The 19,350-nt window shown below is 43.3% G+C and overlaps 1 protein-coding gene across 1 annotated transcript; it reads right to left on the reverse strand.

Moving 5' to 3' along the window:
* Positions 1–2,226: 2,226 nt before the first annotated feature.
* LOC133918532 (mediator of RNA polymerase II transcription subunit 11-like) lies at positions 2,227–9,989 on the reverse strand. Its single transcript, XM_062362437.1, has 7 exons — positions 9,849–9,989; positions 9,650–9,766; positions 7,169–9,300; positions 6,629–6,752; positions 6,177–6,250; positions 2,538–2,659; positions 2,227–2,432 (listed from the first exon to the last, which is right to left on the reverse strand). Exons 1-3 carry the CDS (start codon positions 9,900–9,902, stop codon positions 9,124–9,126), a joined length of 348 nt encoding a protein of 115 aa, XP_062218421.1. The 5' UTR covers positions 9,903–9,989; the 3' UTR covers positions 2,227–2,432; positions 2,538–2,659; positions 6,177–6,250; positions 6,629–6,752; positions 7,169–9,123.
* Between the last annotated feature and the right edge of the window lie 9,361 nt (positions 9,990–19,350).

The raw sequence follows: 19,350 nt of genomic DNA on the forward strand, positions 1-19,350 counted from the left end.
AAAATGGGCCGGCCGAGAGGGTAGCGCAGTAGGCGACGTTGAGCAGCAGTTGAAGGCGAGAGCAGCACCACCTTGAATTTCCTCACTGGCGCACGTGTGCGGCCAAAACCGCATGCGTCTCCATCGAGATGATCCCAGTGGTGTCCTTGAGGTGCCGCGGGTGTGAAGGAAGTAGAGCCATGGGCTACAAAAGGGAGGACTGGCAGCGACAGATCCGCCGAAGAGGAGGTCCAACGGGTCTCCGGCGAGCCAAATCGACAAGGAAATCGCAAGTTGTCCACATTACCTTGATTCTAGGGTTTGCAAAATTGGGGGAAAAGAGGAGATTTCATTGTGTTGCTTCGGATTTGGGGCAAAAATGGGGTAAAGCTTTCAGATTTGACTTAGGGTTTAACAAGAAATCATAATCACCTCCTTCTGATTTCTAACCCAAGTCTAAACTTACCCAATCCGAGCCAAAACCGAACATTAATTGAACTTGAATACATCTAATTTGCATAAATTTTAACTAAATTAGGACTAAACATAATCGCATACAACAAAAAAAACGTAAACATAAGCATATGAACATAACATAAGCATACTAATCCAAAACTAATTAGGCTTGAACTTAACCAATTGCACCTAAATCATGACCAATCAGCGCCAATCCATAAACACTTAGGGCCTAAATATGATTAACTTTTGCTAATTGAATCCAATTATCAGAGACAGGCATAAACCGAGCTCAATTAGGGGTAGTTAGGGTTCAAAGTGAAATTAGGTCAGCTGTGGTGCCAAGTATTAGACTTAATTGATCCTAATTCCCATTAGATGCAATTTCACACATTGAACACGCACATAAGAGCGAAAGTGTGCACTGACCGAAGCTCAGTGATGCTATTAGCTCTTGATGTTGGCTCAAGGTAGATGGTGGTGTAATCCAGTTAGGCGACATGATGCACGTGTAGGCAATGTAGAGGACGTCGGCTTGGTGCATCTGGTTGACATGAAGATGGCGTTGATGTTGTAGCGACAGCGGCCTTGACCACGTTTTTGTGCCCCTTAGGATAGTCCCCTTGGTTTCGGCGGATGGGTAGGCAACCTCACGGGATCAACCAATGAGATGTCGACTCCACCTCATCTTTATAGGCACATCACTATGATGGGACCGTAACCAATCTATTGGTTATGTTTCTGATCAAAGGACATACGTGGAGACAGACTCCTCCCTCATTCTTGGTCTTGTTCGGTTTAGATACGTTAGGGTGCCTAGATCAAATCCAACATTATCTCTTTAAAATGTAGATTCTTTAAAAAATAAATTTATTGCCAGATAAATTATTGTGCCTATTTGAAACAAGGACTTAAAGTGGGTTGATGTGGCAGCGCCCAATCCTTTGCCACGAGCCTAGAGTGTGTGATGAAAAGAGTCAAAAATAACACGGAGGATTGGTACAAAAGAAAAGAAAAAACCTTGAGATGATATTAAATATCTTCATGCGCTAACCACATTCGTCAGGCCTCACATAAACCGAGAGATTTTTTATCCAAAATTCTAGCCCATCCACGTGAATGGGACGGCTTCCTTGTACAAACCCAAGACGCAGTCGTGCTTTGGCTAAAGCTGCAGACCGATTCTATTTTGCTGGTAGGTAGTAGCGCAAGTTGGTAAATAGTGCGAAATCAAGTGGGGAAATAACAGCTATTTCAGTCTGGCAGGTAGCAAGAAGAAAGTGAAAAAAGGACGTACCTGATACAGCATGCATTCAAGTACACAAAACCAGGCAAGGTATAAGGAGGTACAGAATTTGAACTTAGCAGAGAACTTACTGGAAACCAATCCATGGTATACCTAACTGTGAATTGGAAACCAGTCTACGGTGTAGCAGTGAAAAATCAAGGAGTTCAAAGCGTTCTGTAATATGCCAGAAATCAGGTTGCAGTGAAAACATGCAATATTCAGATAGTTCAGCTTCTCCTTTTGAACTAAAGCAATGAGAAGCGTCGCCATTGTCAAAACCATTCGTTCAGGCATTTGATTTGAAGCAACTGGAACAAAGAACTTCATTCCTTACGGACCACACAATTGCTCAAATACTGCATGCACAACATTCCTATTCTAATTCCTTACATGAAGTAAGCGCATGGCATTAGACCATCTGTCCATCAGAAAGTCCACCACGCATCCATATGAATGGATCAAGAGTGCTCTAAGAAGGTTATGCGAATATTCACACAGGTAACTAAAGACACATGGAGATGTGATGGATTGTTGCTAACCAGTGGCACATAGTAATAAATTTATTAGCATTACTGAGTTTATACTTCCTGTTGGTTTATCCATCGAAATGGCACCATTAACTGCGACTGACCCATATAGTACTCATATACAACTCCTGATGAAATATAACGAGAAGCCATGTCACCATCTTGCTCCATTTCTGCCATTCCTACAACGCAAAAAGAATTATCTCAGTTCATAGCAACATTAGTGCACTAAATAAAAAAACATCCTTGGGTTACCAAGAAAATGCAGAGTCAAAACAACCAATTACCTGCAATGGCAAACAAGATTGATTTTTTCTTTGCGTCGGCAAGCCATGTTTACTTCTTTCTTTCACCCAACATCCAACTTGTGTATCCTCCACTTCATAAAGATTTGTTGAGCCTGCACTAGCTGAAAAGGAGAAAGTGATTATGTAGTTTAGATGCGACAAAAGCAGTAAGGTACCGTTTGGTTCTCTAAATTGGGCCTAGAATCATGGAATTGGAATTCGGCCTGAGGTGAATGCTATTGCTTGGTTGCACTTAGAATCAGAATAAGAATTACAGCCCAATTCTTCCTGAATTTGGGAACACCTAAACTGGCAGCCACACAATACCGAGCCCAAAGCCTCTGAATCGATCATTGATCGTCGCCCTCTCTAAAGAAAAAAAGGGATTGCTGCTTCGCTACTGGGAGGAACACGACCCGTCGCCGGCGAGCTCGACCTCGCCCATCGCCGACGAGCTTGACCTCGCGTATCGCCGGCAAACCCCACCCCGCCTATTGCCAGTGACCTCGACCTCCCCTCAACCGCCGCTGCCACCTCAAGATCCCCCTTGGCTCCTTCCCCAAGCCTGGTGTCGTCACGAAGAGCCACGAGATCCCTCCGCCGGGGCGAGCTCCATGGCCATCGCCTCCCCTCATCTTTCTCGTCTCCGGTAACTACTCCAATCGTCTTCCTCGCTACCGGCCCCGCCAAATCGTCTTCTCTGATGTCACAACCGTCCGATCCATGGTTCCTCAGTCCGTCCCCATCTGCCGCCAAGACGTCAACCCCGCCCGCAGCCAATGACCTCAATCCCATCTAACACCAACCAGGTCAACCTCGCCCGTAGCCGATGACCACGACCCCGCCCTAAGTCGACGAGCTTGACCCCGCCCGCTAAATTGACCCCGCATGCAGCCGGGGACCTCGACCCATTCGACAACAGTGACCTCTTCGACCCCTTGCTGCTTCTTCCTCGTTATCGACCAGTGAGTCCCTGTGTTGTTGCCGTGTCCATGGCATCCTCTCACCGTTGCTTGTCTTCATGCGTGACTGTGTATAAGCATCCAAACATGAATTGAATTTGGTCACATATTCATTTTCCATGTTACAATTCATGTGACAACCAAACAACAAAATTAGAATTAGAAAACAATGCAATTCTCCATGGATTTGGATTTGAGGTCCAGTTCAATTCATCCATTGCAATTTTGAGAACCAAACGGAGCCTAAACAGAAAAGGTCAACACTATGCTGCTTACAAATAATTTGCAAGCCTATATATTAGCATTTGTAAGCTTGTAAGACCTAACTCCTACTATGTTGTTTTAATATAGCCGGTCTCAAGTCAGAAAAAGAAGGGATAAACCAACATGAAATCTCAACCACTCTAGTGGAGATGAAACCAATTTTTTTGAATTTAGTTGGGGGTATGACCCTCTTAGTGACACGCCATATCTGAACCTAGATGTAATGTTAAATGAGCAAGGGTCAGACCGTGACCCTCTTGGCGTCGCGCCATATCGTGATCTGGGTAGGGTGATAATAAATGAGCAAATATCAAGTTGTCATTTTCTCATTGTTGAATGAGCAAGTTTTTCGCATTTGACTCAACAGGTCTGAAGGGTAAGCAAGCTAGCCAAGGCAAGTAGGATCTATTAAGGTCACTTATTTAGTTATTTCTCATATTGATCATAGTACTATTGCATATACGCACACTACCTATAATGAAGACAATACTCACCAACAAGTCTCAAATTAACTCGCCAGTCTTTTACGTACTTCTAAATATGCACATCTATTTCTTATATGGAACATAGTCCTAAATATACGCATTTATTAGCTACGTTGAACAAGGTACACACCAAATAATCGAATTTACTACATGCTAACAAAATGCCTTTTTGTCTATGCTGGCATTATCTTTCATGTTTATCAATTCATCAGCACTGGATGTATCCAAACTTTCGGCGGTTCATTTTTGCACGCATTAAATCCTACTAAATATACACATATGCAAATTTACTACCTGCTACAAAAGCACCTTTATTCTATGCCGGTATTATATATCATGTCTATCCATCCATCCGCGTTGGATGTATCCAAACTTTAAACGATTCATTTTTGCACGAATTAAGTGCACCCCCTTTATATTTAATACCACCTAAACATAGTCATCTCTATATAAAGGCATGTGCATCACCCCCTAAACCATACAGTTTTGCGAGTCGTTTTTACACATACACAGAAGATCATAACAGGCCAGAATACATTGAGTAGTCGACGGTCAAGGATAGATTGACAATGGGTAAGTAAAATACTGGTATCATCTTATCATCCGCTACTTAGCATTACTGCTTTAACCACCCCTCTAATAACTCCATTCACTAACTACTACTTTGCAGGTGATGCTAACAATAGCCGAAGTACCACTAAGACAACAAGATTGCAAAAGCTCATTAAAGAGGAAGCAAAACTACAGAAACAGCTAGAGGCTTCAATACGCCGAAGTGAGGAGCTGAAGGCAAGGGAGAAGAATTGTGATGACAAAGTGATGCGAATGCTGAATGGCGACTTTGAGGGACTGGGATTGGAGGATGTGAAATCATTCCATGACAAGTTAGCTGAAATACAGAGCATTATCAAGGACCGGACCACCTAAATGTCTTGCTAGGAGCCAACCCCGCTCCTAGTGGTGATGCCAGTGGAGTTGGGGCCTTTGCGCATGGTCGGAGTCTTTGTTTTTCCAAATAATGGTGCAAAACTGTAGGGGCATATTGATAATAATTATCGGTCATGACTGAGAGGATCGATTGCGTATAATGATCATGTCTCCAAAACTGTTCTATTTTCAATTCACACTTCATTATGATGAATTTATATTTGGCAATCTTATCATAAGACATTATGCCAATCTCATTATTGTCTGGTTAGAGTCTAGAAAATCTCTCAAAAGAGAAAAACATCTAGTCCTAAATCTGGTGGTACCTAAATATGATTATTGATCGTAAACATTGGATCTGATAAGATTAAAATATAAGACATCATAACTAGCAAATAGGGCATAGTTGAAATAGGCTTCATAAAGGAATGGATCTTTGTTATACGCACCGCTAAAAGAAACGTCATCGCGTATGTGGCAAAGGGTGTGTCCTCTTCAGGGCAGAGGGGGTCAACAAGGTCTCCTTTAGGACATTAAGGTTTTGTCAATCGGATATGTGATCTAGATGAAACATGCAGCTATTGATCCTGCTCTGTTTCTCCTTTATTACTCCAAGATGGATCATTAGGCTTCTCATGTAGCAACTATCCAAAGAAGCACAACAACAAGAGCACCAACCATGTGCGACCCATTGGTCCTCTAAATCAGGTTGCTCTATGGTGCTGCCCTATTAAAAGGGGTTACACATGCATATGGGAAATATTTATGGCTGGAGCAACAAAGCCAAGAATATGGAGCAACAAAGCCAAGAATATGGAGCAACAAAGCTTCAGCTAGGGTATAAGTCGATTCCACCGTTCTCCTTGAATATGCATGGGCACATGGGTTCTTTGCTCAAATTAGGTGCCTAATCTGATTTCTCTATTGCTTAGGCCATAGCTGAAAAGATTAAGAAAAAAAGGCCGCTAGCAGACCACCCTTGGTTGTACTTTGTCTCTCACCTATCTTGAACCATGTTTCCTGTAGCAATCAGAAGGCAGGAGCATGGCCAAGATCAAGCTTTTCCAGCGATCAACTGTAACATAGAAGATATATGCTTCAAATAATTTGCATGAGTTTATGGTATATATTTTTCACCATATATCCCAATTGTTGAAAGCAACAAGGTACTTCTACATATCCGTATGTCATACAACAATACACTCTTAACAAACTTAAATTCTAAGACTACATTATTGAATCTTGCAGGCATACCAGCTAGTTATCTAATGAAGAAAATCAGTGTTATGGATGCAGCTGCCAGTTACTTCATAGTAGTCATTTATACACCATTTATGCAAAATGTATGCACCTAAATATAATCTGATACAGCATATATCTACAATACCAGTTTAAACAAAAAAAACTAACAATGTCAATTGAGCAAGATGGGAAAAGATGAGGCTAAGTTCACCTTCTGCCAGTCATATTTTGCTTGTGGCCAATGCCCATCACTTCCAATACCACCGGGCAAAGAATGTGCCTATCAAGCTATCACCCATGCCTGTCAGGCATCTAGAAACCCCTGTAATCAATAGCTTTGAATAAAAGACAATAAGCATGACCATTTGTGTGGTTCCTAACAACATGGAGTCCAAGGATTCTTGGTTGTGGAAGTGGGGTGGGATGATTAACCTACTAGGATAGATGATAGGTGAGAGGGGATGGATCTCATGAGAAGTGAAAGCAATAAGACATCAAGTTCTGTGGATCTAGATCTCTAAAACATCACATATTTCTAGTTAGGAGCAAATGGAATGGTTTTTTCATATACAACAGCAACAAAGCCTTTACCCCCTCTATAATGTAAACCAATCCAGTTTGATCTCTCCAATTTGATTATTAATTCAAAAAGGTTGCTTGTGTTGTGAATTAACAAACAAATGGCAGCACAAAGACATATAAAGATATAGTAATTGATATGCTAGAAAATGGACAACAAATAGGTAGTTACCAGTTCTCTAACACGTTCAGGAGCTCATCACGCTAGTGTCAATTACAGTTAATTGCCTCTCCATCATACTCCTCGACCTCACATGCAACAGGATTCAAGGGGTGCCTTCTCTCCACCCTGGCTCCCTCCAATCAAGCATGTTGTTCACCTGCTTGGTGACTTCATTAAAGGACAAGTCTGCAAATAAAAAAATTCACTTGGGAGAATCACTGAAAATCATAAAATGGAATATAAGTCTTCAATAATTACTGTACTTGTAGTCAACTCCCTTGAAGAGATAGATAGGGTGTACTTGGGATTTGATGGGGCTGATGTGGCGGCATACTCAATCCTTTGACATGAGCCTTGAGGACTTCGAACTTTTTACAAATAGAGTAAACAATCATACAGTATTTGCAGCAGTTAAAACCTGACGAGCTTGGAATGCAGTGGATGTCGAACCATCAGCAACAATAAATCAAAACACCGTTCATTGCTAGTGTACATGAGGATCACTGTTCAAGAATGAGCTACCAATATAGCAAAAGGCATGTTCTAAGGATGAAGCAAGTGTATGCAATACATTGAAGTGCTACAGAAGAAGAAATTCTCGTTAGTAAAATACACTACCTCAAAAAATCCCTCTGTTTTAGTCCCAAGGATGCTACTCATATGCTAGTTAAGCCCAGCTCCTTGCTACTGTGCATCAGCAGGTAGCTGTTCTGCACAGCTGCAGCTGAACTAAGGAAGAACACTGTCCCGGATAAATATACTACAAATAAACCACAAGTTACAATCCCAGAGTTGAGCAAAGCTCCCTGCTATTGTGAGTTAATCGGAAGCTTCACTAACGTTCCTTCTGTATACCGCCCAATCAGAGATATACACCGCTCATGACCCTGAAAGTAATCCACAAAGTATGTGTAATTTACTCCCTCCGTTCAGAAATAGTAGGTGTATTTCTCTTGGGATCGGTCTTCGAAGTTGAATTTTAACTAAGGTTTTCTCACAAAATATATTATTTATAGCTAAAAACCTATAGAGTGTGAAATCATTTTGAATTGTGAACCTAGTTGTATAATTTTTATACACAAGACATTTTTATAAATTGATTAAATGTTAGTCAAAGTACACAAAGTTTGACTTGTCCAAAAAGAAATACGGCTACTGTTTCTGAACGGAGAAGAAACCACATTCCAGTTCAAAAGGTAGACAGTTCTTCAAGGATGAGTACCAAAAAATATCATTAGCATGATAAAGAAACATAAACAGTTTCCCCTTTTTGACAGATAAAAGTATACAAGAAGATGCCTAACCTATTACAAGAGCTAGCCACATACTTTACAAGATTTAGCAGTGTATTCCATACAATTATCTGGTGTAACTTTATCATCCCAAATCCATGAATCACATGTTGAGGAACAACAGTATGAAAGCTTAAAATTTAAAGCATCCATATACGAATTGCAAAAGCTTCATCAGGTAATTTTAGTAGCCAAAAAGAAATGGTCATCCATGAAAACACATAACATATAGTGCAATGAAAGTCATGTAGTGTCGCGGATCATGCCGGTTGCCTAGCAAGTAAAGAAAATTCACAACTAATCTGCCAAATGTGCTACAGGAGTAGAATACTGAGTGAAATCACTTTTGAGGGGCCTGAAACGACCCAAGTTTTTATATATATGGAAATATGGCATACGCAGGGCTAGTACCACAATACTAGTGTCTCTTATTCCCTATGCAGTTTATACCCCGTTACGTTAATTTTTATTGAATTCAACTAAACGAAAGATATCCTGTAGCTACTATAGTAATGGCCTGTTTGGATAGGGGGGTTAGGAACCAAATCCTTAACTAAAGCCCTAAAATTCCTTAAACAAACCTCGCATTCCAAACAGGTCCTAATAAAAAGTCAAGAAAGGAAGCCATGGGGAGCACTGCACTCACCAATAGATAGACAGCTTGGCAGCTTTCTAAATATCGTCAGTGCTTTCTTCGATGTTCAATTGCATAGCATCCAACTTCTCAATTACATACTCCAGCTTCTTACAACATATGTCATTAGCAATCCTCGCACTGTAGTCACATTTTTCAAATGGACGATGTTCACAAGCACTTTTGATTTCCTCACGCAATGTTGTTTGAATATCCTACTCCAACACAACAATAATGAACCAGTGAGTTATCATGAACGATTTTGGGAGTGTATGCTTCGCTAGAATGAAAGCCAACTGCAGGGCAGAGGCATAATTTACATTATCTCTTGGTGGAACGTAAGGAACATTGGTACGAGCAAAATTTTGCATACAGCACTTTTATTCAAACCAATTCAGGTGCTAATATGGAGCGCCCAACCTAATAAACCATCGATTTCAACCATTGATTTCCCACTAAGTACAGTTTCTCTAGCATGCCATTATCGAGCAATGAGGGCACAGTAACGGGCACCAACAGAAACAGGGTGTCTAAGATCTGAGGGCAGGAAGGCAGGAAGGTTACCTTAATAGAGGCCATGAACTCACGGCAGTGCGCGCCGACGGCGTCAGTGCGGGGGCCCTGCGAGTTTCCCAGCTCCTCCATCACCGCCCCCGCCAGCTCCAACACCCGCACTATCCGCTGCACGCACACAAATAAACACATCGCCGTCCGAAACAATAACCACCCAAATCGGGGGGAGGAGAGCAGTACGGGAGGGTACCTTCTCGACGTGGTGGAGGCGCTGCAGGGAGCTGCTCTGGCTCTGCGGAACCATCGCCACCGGCGACGAGGAGGAGGAGAGAGGCGGCGGCGGCGGCGGCGGCGGAGGGGAAGGGGATCGGTGCCGAGGATTGATCCGGAGGCCTTGTCTGGGCTGGGATGGGCTGGGCTGGGCTTCCGCTTTGTGATTGTGGCCTGACGTGGTACGAAAGGTAGACTGGGCCTTTCTGGGCCTTTTTTCAGCCGCCTCCACATGTAAAGCCCATAGGAAAAACCGAGTTTTTTTATTTTTTATATCTAACATTTAAATAAATAGACCGATGTCAAGATTTGTAAAATAGTCATCTATCGTCCCCTAAAAGTATGCTACGGTAGCACCACCATCCTTTACCGCTCTTTGAGAGAGCGGGTAGGGCTCTCCCCTATGCTCAACCCCTTACCGCTCTCTGAGAGAGCGGTTAGCCACTTTACCGTCCTCTTATGGGGTGGTTAACATCCTCCCCCGTCCTCCTACATCAGTATAAAAGGCTAAAAATCAGCCAAAATAGTCATTTAAATCTGGAAAAAAAGAAAGAGATGAGAGGAGAGGAGAGGGAGACATACTGTTTTTGATCCGCGGATTTTAGATCGCGGTTTTCGATAATTTTTTTAGACTTATGTTTTTATTAGTAATTAAAGTACTACTAGATCTAGGGTTTAGTGGCATAAAAATAGTTATATTATATGCGACCTAGGGTTTAGAAAGGTAGGATATGCTATCTTTTGTAGTATATTGTAAATATCAATTTTGATACGGTATAATAACCATCAGATGCATAGTAGTATTTAGAGTATGGTAATTTCGATTATCTAGATTTTACAAAATAATGATGTAAGTAATAATTATAGATAATTAGAAATTTTATTAAATAAACAGATGGTTAATTAGTTTAATTTGCTTATGAGCAATTAAATAAACGTATTATTAGGTGATCATCGGTGTTGGTAATTTTGTTATAGTTTCGATAATTAGAAGTGTAGTTTTTCGGTATTAATATTGGATATATTTTCGGATGTTTCCAGGGATGTCCGATAAACTATATTTTCAGATATATGATGGTGAAGGTCAAATTAGTTATGGTTCTAACGGTGTAGATCTCTCTAGATTTCAGCATGTCGTCAAGGGACTTAGTATAGCCAATGAGAGGACCATAGTGGGTGTGTGCAAGTGGCTGATACGTCATTTTTAACTGGATCCCTAGCAACATGAGCTTAAGCTAAGAGCTGTGCTAAGCCGTGCTACTCAGGGGTACTTTAGGGAGCTCATCCGGATTAATGCGACATCTACTTGTAGGCAGTATGTAGATATATCATGTGAACATGGTCTCTCTTTTGTGCTGCTAGCTAAGGCGTATCAGAAGGATCCAACTAAGATAATTTTTTGCGAAAGCAGTAGTAGAAACAAGTCAGGTAGTGGTGGATGAAGCAGACCTGGCAAATATGGGGGATGAGCAAGATGTTGGGGATGTGTATGAGATGCAACCGAGGGGTGTAGCCGATGACAGGGAGCACATCCCTAGCATAATTTAAGAGATGAAGATGGAGGATTAAGAGCTGGAGGAAGCCATTGCCGATGACGATTCATCCGATAAGGAGGTAAATGCTCATGTTCCTATAAAGTGGAGAAATCATGATTTTTCAAAGCTAGTGGTCAGTGAGGCTCATCGGACACCGTGAGAATATCATGAGAATAAGGTGTCCCAGGGTGCTATGTACCCTAGTAAAGAGGTTGTTATTGATGCAGTGAAATTCTTGTCGCTGTCTCTTCGGAGGCAATTCAAGGTTATGAAGTCAAGCAAAAAGTAGTACGACGTCAAGTGTTTGGTGTCTGATTGTTCGTGGCGGGTGCACGCATTCAGGGGAAAGTGGGTTGACTACTGGGAGTGCTCAATAGTTAGGGAGCATAATTGTCACATTGAGGAAATAGAGTTCTCCCACCGGAATCTATCATCGGCTTTTGTTGCCAATGGAGAGATTGTGAACAACATAAAGTATGAGCCACAATCAATAATCCGTGCTAATGAGGAAAGGTTTCAGTACACAATAAACTATGTTAAGGTATAGAGGACGAAATAGAGGGCTATTAAGATGAGATTTGGCACATACAAAGATTCATATGACAACCTATCACGTCAACTAGCCTGATATTTGTTTGATTCATGATAGACATGCAGGGCTATTGCAGGCTTTGCTGGATATGCAATACAGCAGCGTTCGACAGTGTGTAAGAGAAAAGTGGCCCAACTTGAAAAGTAGGTGGTGCATAAGGCATATGGGTGCAAACTTTTACATACAATTCAAAAATAAGGAGTTGATAAATCTTTTCAAGAAATTGTGCAGCTAAAACCAGCAGAGAAAGTTCAATGCTCTATGGGTAAGATTAGACGAACTAACCACGAAGCAGACAGTTGAGCTAGGAGACACAGGAGATGACCGATTACTCTTGGACCACTTCCAACAGATACACTATAGATAGTAAGGAGGTCAGGGTCAAGTGTTAGAAACTTTTCGCAGTGGATACAAAATGAGCCAAAAGAGAAAGAGGCATTGATGTACGACATTGGAGGGGTAAGGTCTGGAATAATGACAACTAATCTTGCTGAGATCTATAATTGGGTCATGCGGGGTATGAGATCTCTCCCACTTGTTGGAATTGTTGAAGGTATTATGCATGGGACTTGCAGATATTTCATTGATCGCTACGCAACTGCTTCGAAGGCAATGGAAGATAACGGTATGATGTATAGATCGATGCTATGTGAGTACATGGAGAAGGCCACAAAGAAGTCACATATGCACCGCGCCAATCAGGAGGGAACTACGGAGCACAGGTTCAGTGCCTTGTGCCGTGATAAGGGTCGTAGGGGTGGCAGACGTGAGCATCATGTGCAATAGTACGTGCTTAGGATTGGAACATGCATCTGTACGTGTCAGAAGCCACAATTGCTACACAGGCTGTGTACACACATCATAGCTGCATGTGGGGAGCACAATATGCTACCCAGATAATACATTTTCTAACTACTTTATGAAGGATCAGATACTGAACATATGTAACCATGAGCTTTATGGCTACGCATTGTTGATATATTTACAAGTAATCCAAGTTCCTCACGAATCTATGTGCCAGACTTTGAGAGGATGAAGTACACACCGGGACGTCAACAAACTCGGTGGATTCAAAATGATATGGATGAATCCGAGGCGGGTCTAAGGGTGAAGCGATGCAGCAATTGGGATGAAACAGGTCACACATACAAGTACTCTCCGAAAAATATATCTGGTGTGTAGATGGGGTCATAACAACGGTCAAGTGTGAATGTATTTAGCGTATCTCGATGTTATATTTGGAAGGTATTCACCTTACTTATGTATGTTGCATTTGCACCTTACATTTGTGTTTGATTGTGTAACTATATGTTGTAATATGTTCATGTAACTTTGTGTACGTGTATGTTATATTCTGTTCATATAACTGTGTGTATATTTTCATGTAACATACTATTTATATTTGGTTTCAATGCAAATATGATGCACTCACCGACTCCGAGCTTCTTGACCCTGCAATGGACAAGAAGCACTGCAACTTCTTGTCCACCGTTCACCAGATGGAGTTAGGGGTTTTCTGACCATGTGGCCCTGGGGAGCTACTTACGATCGACGATCGTTAGGGTCACTAATTAGCTACGTATGTGCCAGTTTATTTACATATTGCTTGCCCTATATTCACTTTATATTCCAAATGGTTTAGGTTGGCAGCATCTGGACTCCTACCACTATATCATTTGGTGGAGGCCCGAGCGACAGAGAACCCTGAGGCAGTGGTGAGGCGATTCTATTTCGACCGCTCGTTGATCACTGCACTGGTCAACCGGTGGAGGCCTGAGACCCACGCTTTCCACCACCCCTGCAGCGAGATGGCTCCGAAGTTGCAGGACATAGCCTACCTATTAGGCTTACCTTGCGCTGGAGCTGCCATTGGAGTCATCGACATGGATGTAGGATGGATGAGCGTAATGCACCAGCAGTTCGCCCCTATTCAGCAGATGGACGACACGCCCGCCTACGTGCCCAAGCTCCTGTCGGATCCGCAAGGGCCCACAAAGAAGTGGATCCTCCAGTTTCGGGTACCTTGCAATTTACCTCCCCATTTACTTTACGATTTCAAAGAAATTTTACTCATCATCATTTGCATTACTTCTAGCCTGCATACATCCACCTGGACGCCAGCTTGTACTCGATCTCGAGGCACTTGGAGGTTTACCTGCTTTGGTTGTTCGGTTGGGTTATGTTCACCAGCGGCCAAGGTCACCTAGTGTCGAGGACCCTTATTCCGTGCGCGAGGTGGATCACAGATGCAGAGCCCGATGATGTCCCCCAGTTGAGCTAGGCCTCCGCTATCCTTACGAAGATGTATCATGCCTTGTGCGACACATACACAAAGAAGGAGCCACTACCCACATTTACTGGGTGCCCACTACTGCTACAGTTGTGGTCATACGAGCGGTTCACGATTGGTTGACCCGTTGTGGACCAGTCCCCGTACCCTGAGGATTGGTACAGTGAACCCGAGGAGGACGGGCCCACCATGGGCTCGTTGTGGTGTCGATGTCGAGTACGTATGAAATATAGCTATGCTTCACTTGCCACATGTTTTAATTCCGGTTTCTTACTATTTTTCTCCACAACTGCACTAGGCACACTAGCAGGCCCACAGCGTGTACAAGCTTTTTAGGTCGCAGTTCGACCGTTTGTGTCCAGATGATGTGGTCTAGATCCCCTACAACCACTTGTTCATACAAGCCCGTGCGCATGTCAGTCTGTCTCCGTTGTCACGACGAGGAGTACTAGCTTATGAAAAAGCCACCTATGTCGAGGAGTACTCACTCTACCGCGTGATGAGGCAGTTCAGACGCTTCCAAGCTTTCCCCCTTGTCAATGTTCGCACAGTTCTAGGCTACATTCATAGGTAACTAAAATCAAATATATAATCCTTAGCATTCATCTCATTTACAGTCTATCTAACGTGGTTGACTTGCAGGTATACACGAAAGGGCCAGCCGGGTGGCAACATCTGGGCAGATCGCTTGGCGCCATACGTCTCAGCGTGCAGTTGCAGATCCAAAGGGTGGCATGGGTGGGCCGTGGACCACCCTAAGGATTTGGCCAATACTGCCCAGCAGCTCGTCATCTCGAACATAGCGAGCGTGCAGAGCAACGTGTTCATTCGTCCTTACGCTATCTGTACTGCAGCCTCTCTCCCTCTTCAGTCCTTCAAATCCTTGGCCACGCCATCCTCGCTGAGCTGCCATGATCCTTGCATTGCTCGAGGCGGCTCGTCTCTGGTCGTCTCTGTGTTCTTGGGTTGGAGCGTGCTAGGCTCATTTACTTCTGTAGCTGTTATTCTGGAGCGTTTCTTTATGGCCGGAAGCAGCTAGCGTTAACTGCTTTAGGCATTGATCTGGCGAGCTGAGCTGTGGGTTTGGTGCATGGAACGGGAGCCTTTTTGGACTCTAAAAGGCCGCATTTGATCGAGGTTTCCGCAGTCTTTGCTTGTAGCCTCGGTTCTTGCTTCATCGGTAGCGATTTCTTGTGTTGAGGTGGTAGCAAAAGGTTGTTTCCTGCGTCTGTGCTCTTAGTTTTGTTCCTAAATCCTGCGACTTTTGCTTCGTCCACTTTCGTTCTTTATCTTTCTCCCCAAAGTGAGCTCTCCTAATTTTTTCCTTGATCCCTTTGTTTTTTGTTGGATTCTTGTTCGGAGACTGCATTTGGAGCTGCAGCTTTGGATTATTACTCAAATATCGGAGGAACTCTTGGGAGTTGTCTGGTTCTTTTGCCCAATAGTTTGGAAAAAAAACTGGAGTCGGGGTGTAGAACATCATTAATTCGATTAAAAAAGTGTTGAAAGGGTATTTTCTATAATGAGTTTAGTCAAGAGTAAGTTAAGAAATAAGATGTGTGATAATCTTTTGGATGATTGTCCATTGACGTTCATTGAGTGAGATATTTTCTTCAAAGTGAATAGAGATGTTATAATCAAAACTTTCATGACCATTCAAAGCGTAAGACCAACAAGAATGAGTATTGTAATCTTCATTGAACTATTGTATGCGTGTAACCTTCTTTAAGTCAAATTTCAGACTTAATTGTTGATTTTACGATGTTTGTAAGACCTTATTAATCTAGTTCTACCATGCTTTTGGTAAAATTCTATACTTGTATGTTGGCACATTACATTTGCGGTATTAAAAAAAATGTTAAGTTGGATCACCCTTGCCCAAAATCCTGGAACCGCCACTGTCAGCGTGGGCCTATGCCCTTGAGGATGTCGTCGAGGAGCCTCATCCTTTCATCGAGCCGAGCTTCAAGAAGTACCTATGGTGGTACATCTTGCGTACACGTACACAGGTCATCTACACCCTAGATACTGTCCGGCAGCAAGTCACGTCGACTACGGAGGCCTACCTGGGCCATTGGGACAAGGACGCTGCATTAGCGGTATGTGTAATTAATGTCTCATTTATTTATCATATAATCCCAGAAGAACTACTGTAAACTGAAATTCTTATTTCATGTTTGTTTCAACATGCCGATATCATTTACGATATTCATAAGCACGCAGCTGGAACCATAGACCGCCTGAGGCAAGGGATGCAGCTTAGTGCAGCGGATGTAGCAGTATTTGTCAAGCAGGATTTGTCAAGCAGGTTTTCGATAAGACCACACGGGCCCTGAGGCTTACCTCTTGCCGATCCACCACAGACGTCGCCGGTCCTTCTAGGTTGAGTGGGGTCCACGCAGAGTCGTTCAGGAGATCTGATATCCAACGACCTCCATCGGGACCGACATCCACACCGCCACCTGGACCACACCCTCCGGGCTCGGACACAATAGGTACATATTTTTCATACGCACGGGGGTTACCGATATTCTTTTGTTACTAATGCATTAATTTCAAAAAAAATATTAGGTGCACTACACAATTCTCGACGCTGCCACCTAGACCATGCCTAGTGCCAACACCTTCATCGCTCACAGTCTTCTCAGGTAATGGGCACCAATACATTGCCGCATTCAATATATTCAATAGTATATCTAATATATTCTGCAGGTTACTACAGTGATGAAGCTAGGACATCTTCATCTGCACCTCGACCGTTCGCATGTCCACCATTCTGACCTCCACTTCGGCACTCACGCCTAGCCATCTACTACTGCACCTGCATACCATACAGGTACAACATTGAATTTTATACTCATACATTCATTTGCACATTTACCGTATCTAATAAATTCATCCGTTCGTAGGCCCCTCGAGTGAATATACATGGACGGCGGCGGAACCATTGTGGTCGTCATACCCAGGTCAGGAGGATGAGCCTGGGCTAGACCCCCCGTTCGACCTCGTGAAGGACTTCTTCGAGGCCACACCGGACTATGATGTTGTCACGCGGTCCCAGTTGTCCAGTGCTCCACTTAGAACGCAGCAGACCCAGGAGGAGGCCTCGACACCTGTGATCGCTACTAGGCCTACTAGGCAGGTTGGTCCACCGGACGCCCTGACCTACTCTAGGGGTCATGTGAGGGCGAACCAGCGGTAGCGGGTTCGGGGCCATGATGGTCGGAACGGCCGACAACAGCAGGGGAGACAACAGTAGGATTTTACCTTTGCTATTGTAAGTTACATGTTTGTTTCATGATGTATCTTCGATTCGCAAACTAGTCTTACATATTCGGACGTATCTACGTTTTATGGTCTACTTGCCATGTTATTATTGTATTTCTTAATCCCATGTGACCGCACGCTAGTTGCATTTCTTCAACAGATTGTCTCATTCCTCGTCCTCGGCTTTGTATGAACCGGTCACGACAGAGCTAGAAAATCATTTCTTACAAAGCTACTTATGCATGAAGTGACCACACGACTCAGCTTTAACCATGAAATAACAACACATCTATCCTGACGCAGGCTGTAGACATGAAGTGACCACACGACAGAGCTATAATCATAAATTAAATGACAACACCTCTATCTTGAAACATGGAATCTCTGCCTAGCATCAATACTACAACTTTTCCATCTTTCACAGGGAATCCTATGCTCCAGCCCCCAGCCAAGCCCATGCACTCAGTCCATGTACCAACCTCTAAGCATCATAAATAACCGCACCCTCATCCATGGATAGGCCATTCCTTCCTCACCTCTCTCAACTGCAATGTCTTTCTCAGCTCTACCAAGCCCACCCAAGAAATATTGGGGGATTTTCATTCCCCAGGGGGTCGAACCGCCGATATGCTTTTGTGATGACCTCTGTAGGCTTCGCGAGTCCTAGGACATCTCCTACACCTATGGCATACGCTTCTTCATGTGTGCTAACTACCAATACGACAAGCCTCAACATGGACCGTATGAGTATCAACCGGTATAGCGACATAGATCAGTCATGTGGCACTTTCCACATCTTGTCCCATACAATTTCACGCACTGTTTTACTAATTTCACATCTTGTTTTATTTGTCCAGTATCCTCCACCTATCTAAGACTTCATTTAATGGCTTGATATGGAGCAAAATGAAGATCAAAAGCGATGGGTCGATATGAGCATGCGGTGGAGGAGGGAAGCGTACGTACATCGGGAGTACGAGCAACAACAGGAGGAACTACGGCTGAAGCGGCAGGAGGAGGAGTGCATGGGAAAGGCAGCGCATGACCATACCGCGGCTCAAGCACGCGAAGCAAAGAGGACAAGGAATCGGGAGAGGGCCCGTCACGCTAAGGTGAGTGGCTCCGATGCCCTGAGAAAGGGCAAATATCCTATGTGCACTCAGTAGAGAGCATCTACTGTAACCCCGCATATTTTCACTCCCTAAGGCATGTTAGGATTAGCAGCGGCACGCTATTAGGTTGGTCTTTAGGCGTACCATACATGCCACCATTTGTTGTTGTCGTGTTTTTATGGTTAGAGTCCTATGTAATGTTTATCACCGTATGTAACCTCCGTGCCCGGTATTATGCTAATAGTGCTTCACAACTACAATTGTTCAAAAAATAGATTTTGTATCCTCCCAACATTATGTTACTAATATCGACAAATTTACATCAAATAAATACACAAATATCGACAAATTTACATCGATCCAAAATTTCTAAAAAGTAACTACTCTGTGATGTTGTTTTGACCATTTCGATCCAAAATTGCCATAATATCGACAACTAACATTTTTCACCGAATGAATGTGCACTATTTTTTAATTTGATCTCGGACGAGGGGGACGGGCCTACCCGCCCTCTGAGAGGGCGGTAAGGGGGGCAGGCACGGAGGAGGGCCTTACCCGCCCTCTGAGAGGGTGGTAAGGGGTGGTGGTGCCACCATGGTATCCTAACCGCCCTCTAAAAGGGCTGCAGCCCTTTCAGGGGACGGTAGACGCTTATTTCTGCAAATTTTAACATCAGGAGTCTATTT

The sequence above is a fragment of the Phragmites australis genome, chromosome 5, assembly GCF_958298935.1.
Source record: "Phragmites australis chromosome 5, lpPhrAust1.1, whole genome shotgun sequence".
NCBI classification, from domain to species: Eukaryota; Viridiplantae; Streptophyta; class Magnoliopsida; order Poales; family Poaceae; genus Phragmites; species Phragmites australis.

Excerpts from the sequence above, each read along its gene's own strand:
- LOC133918532 (XM_062362437.1), bottom strand. The coding sequence starts at position 9,902 with ATGGTTCCGCAGAGCCAGAGCAGCTCCCTGCAGCGCCTCCACCACGTC. Across the intron at positions 9,767-9,848 it reads GCCTCCACCACGTCGAGAAG|CGGATAGTGCGGGTGTTGGA; the intron begins GTACCCTCCCGT and ends GTGTGCGTGCAG. Across the intron at positions 9,301-9,649 it reads AGTTCATGGCCTCTATTAAG|GATATTCAAACAACATTGCG; the intron begins GTAACCTTCCTG and ends GTGTTGGAGTAG.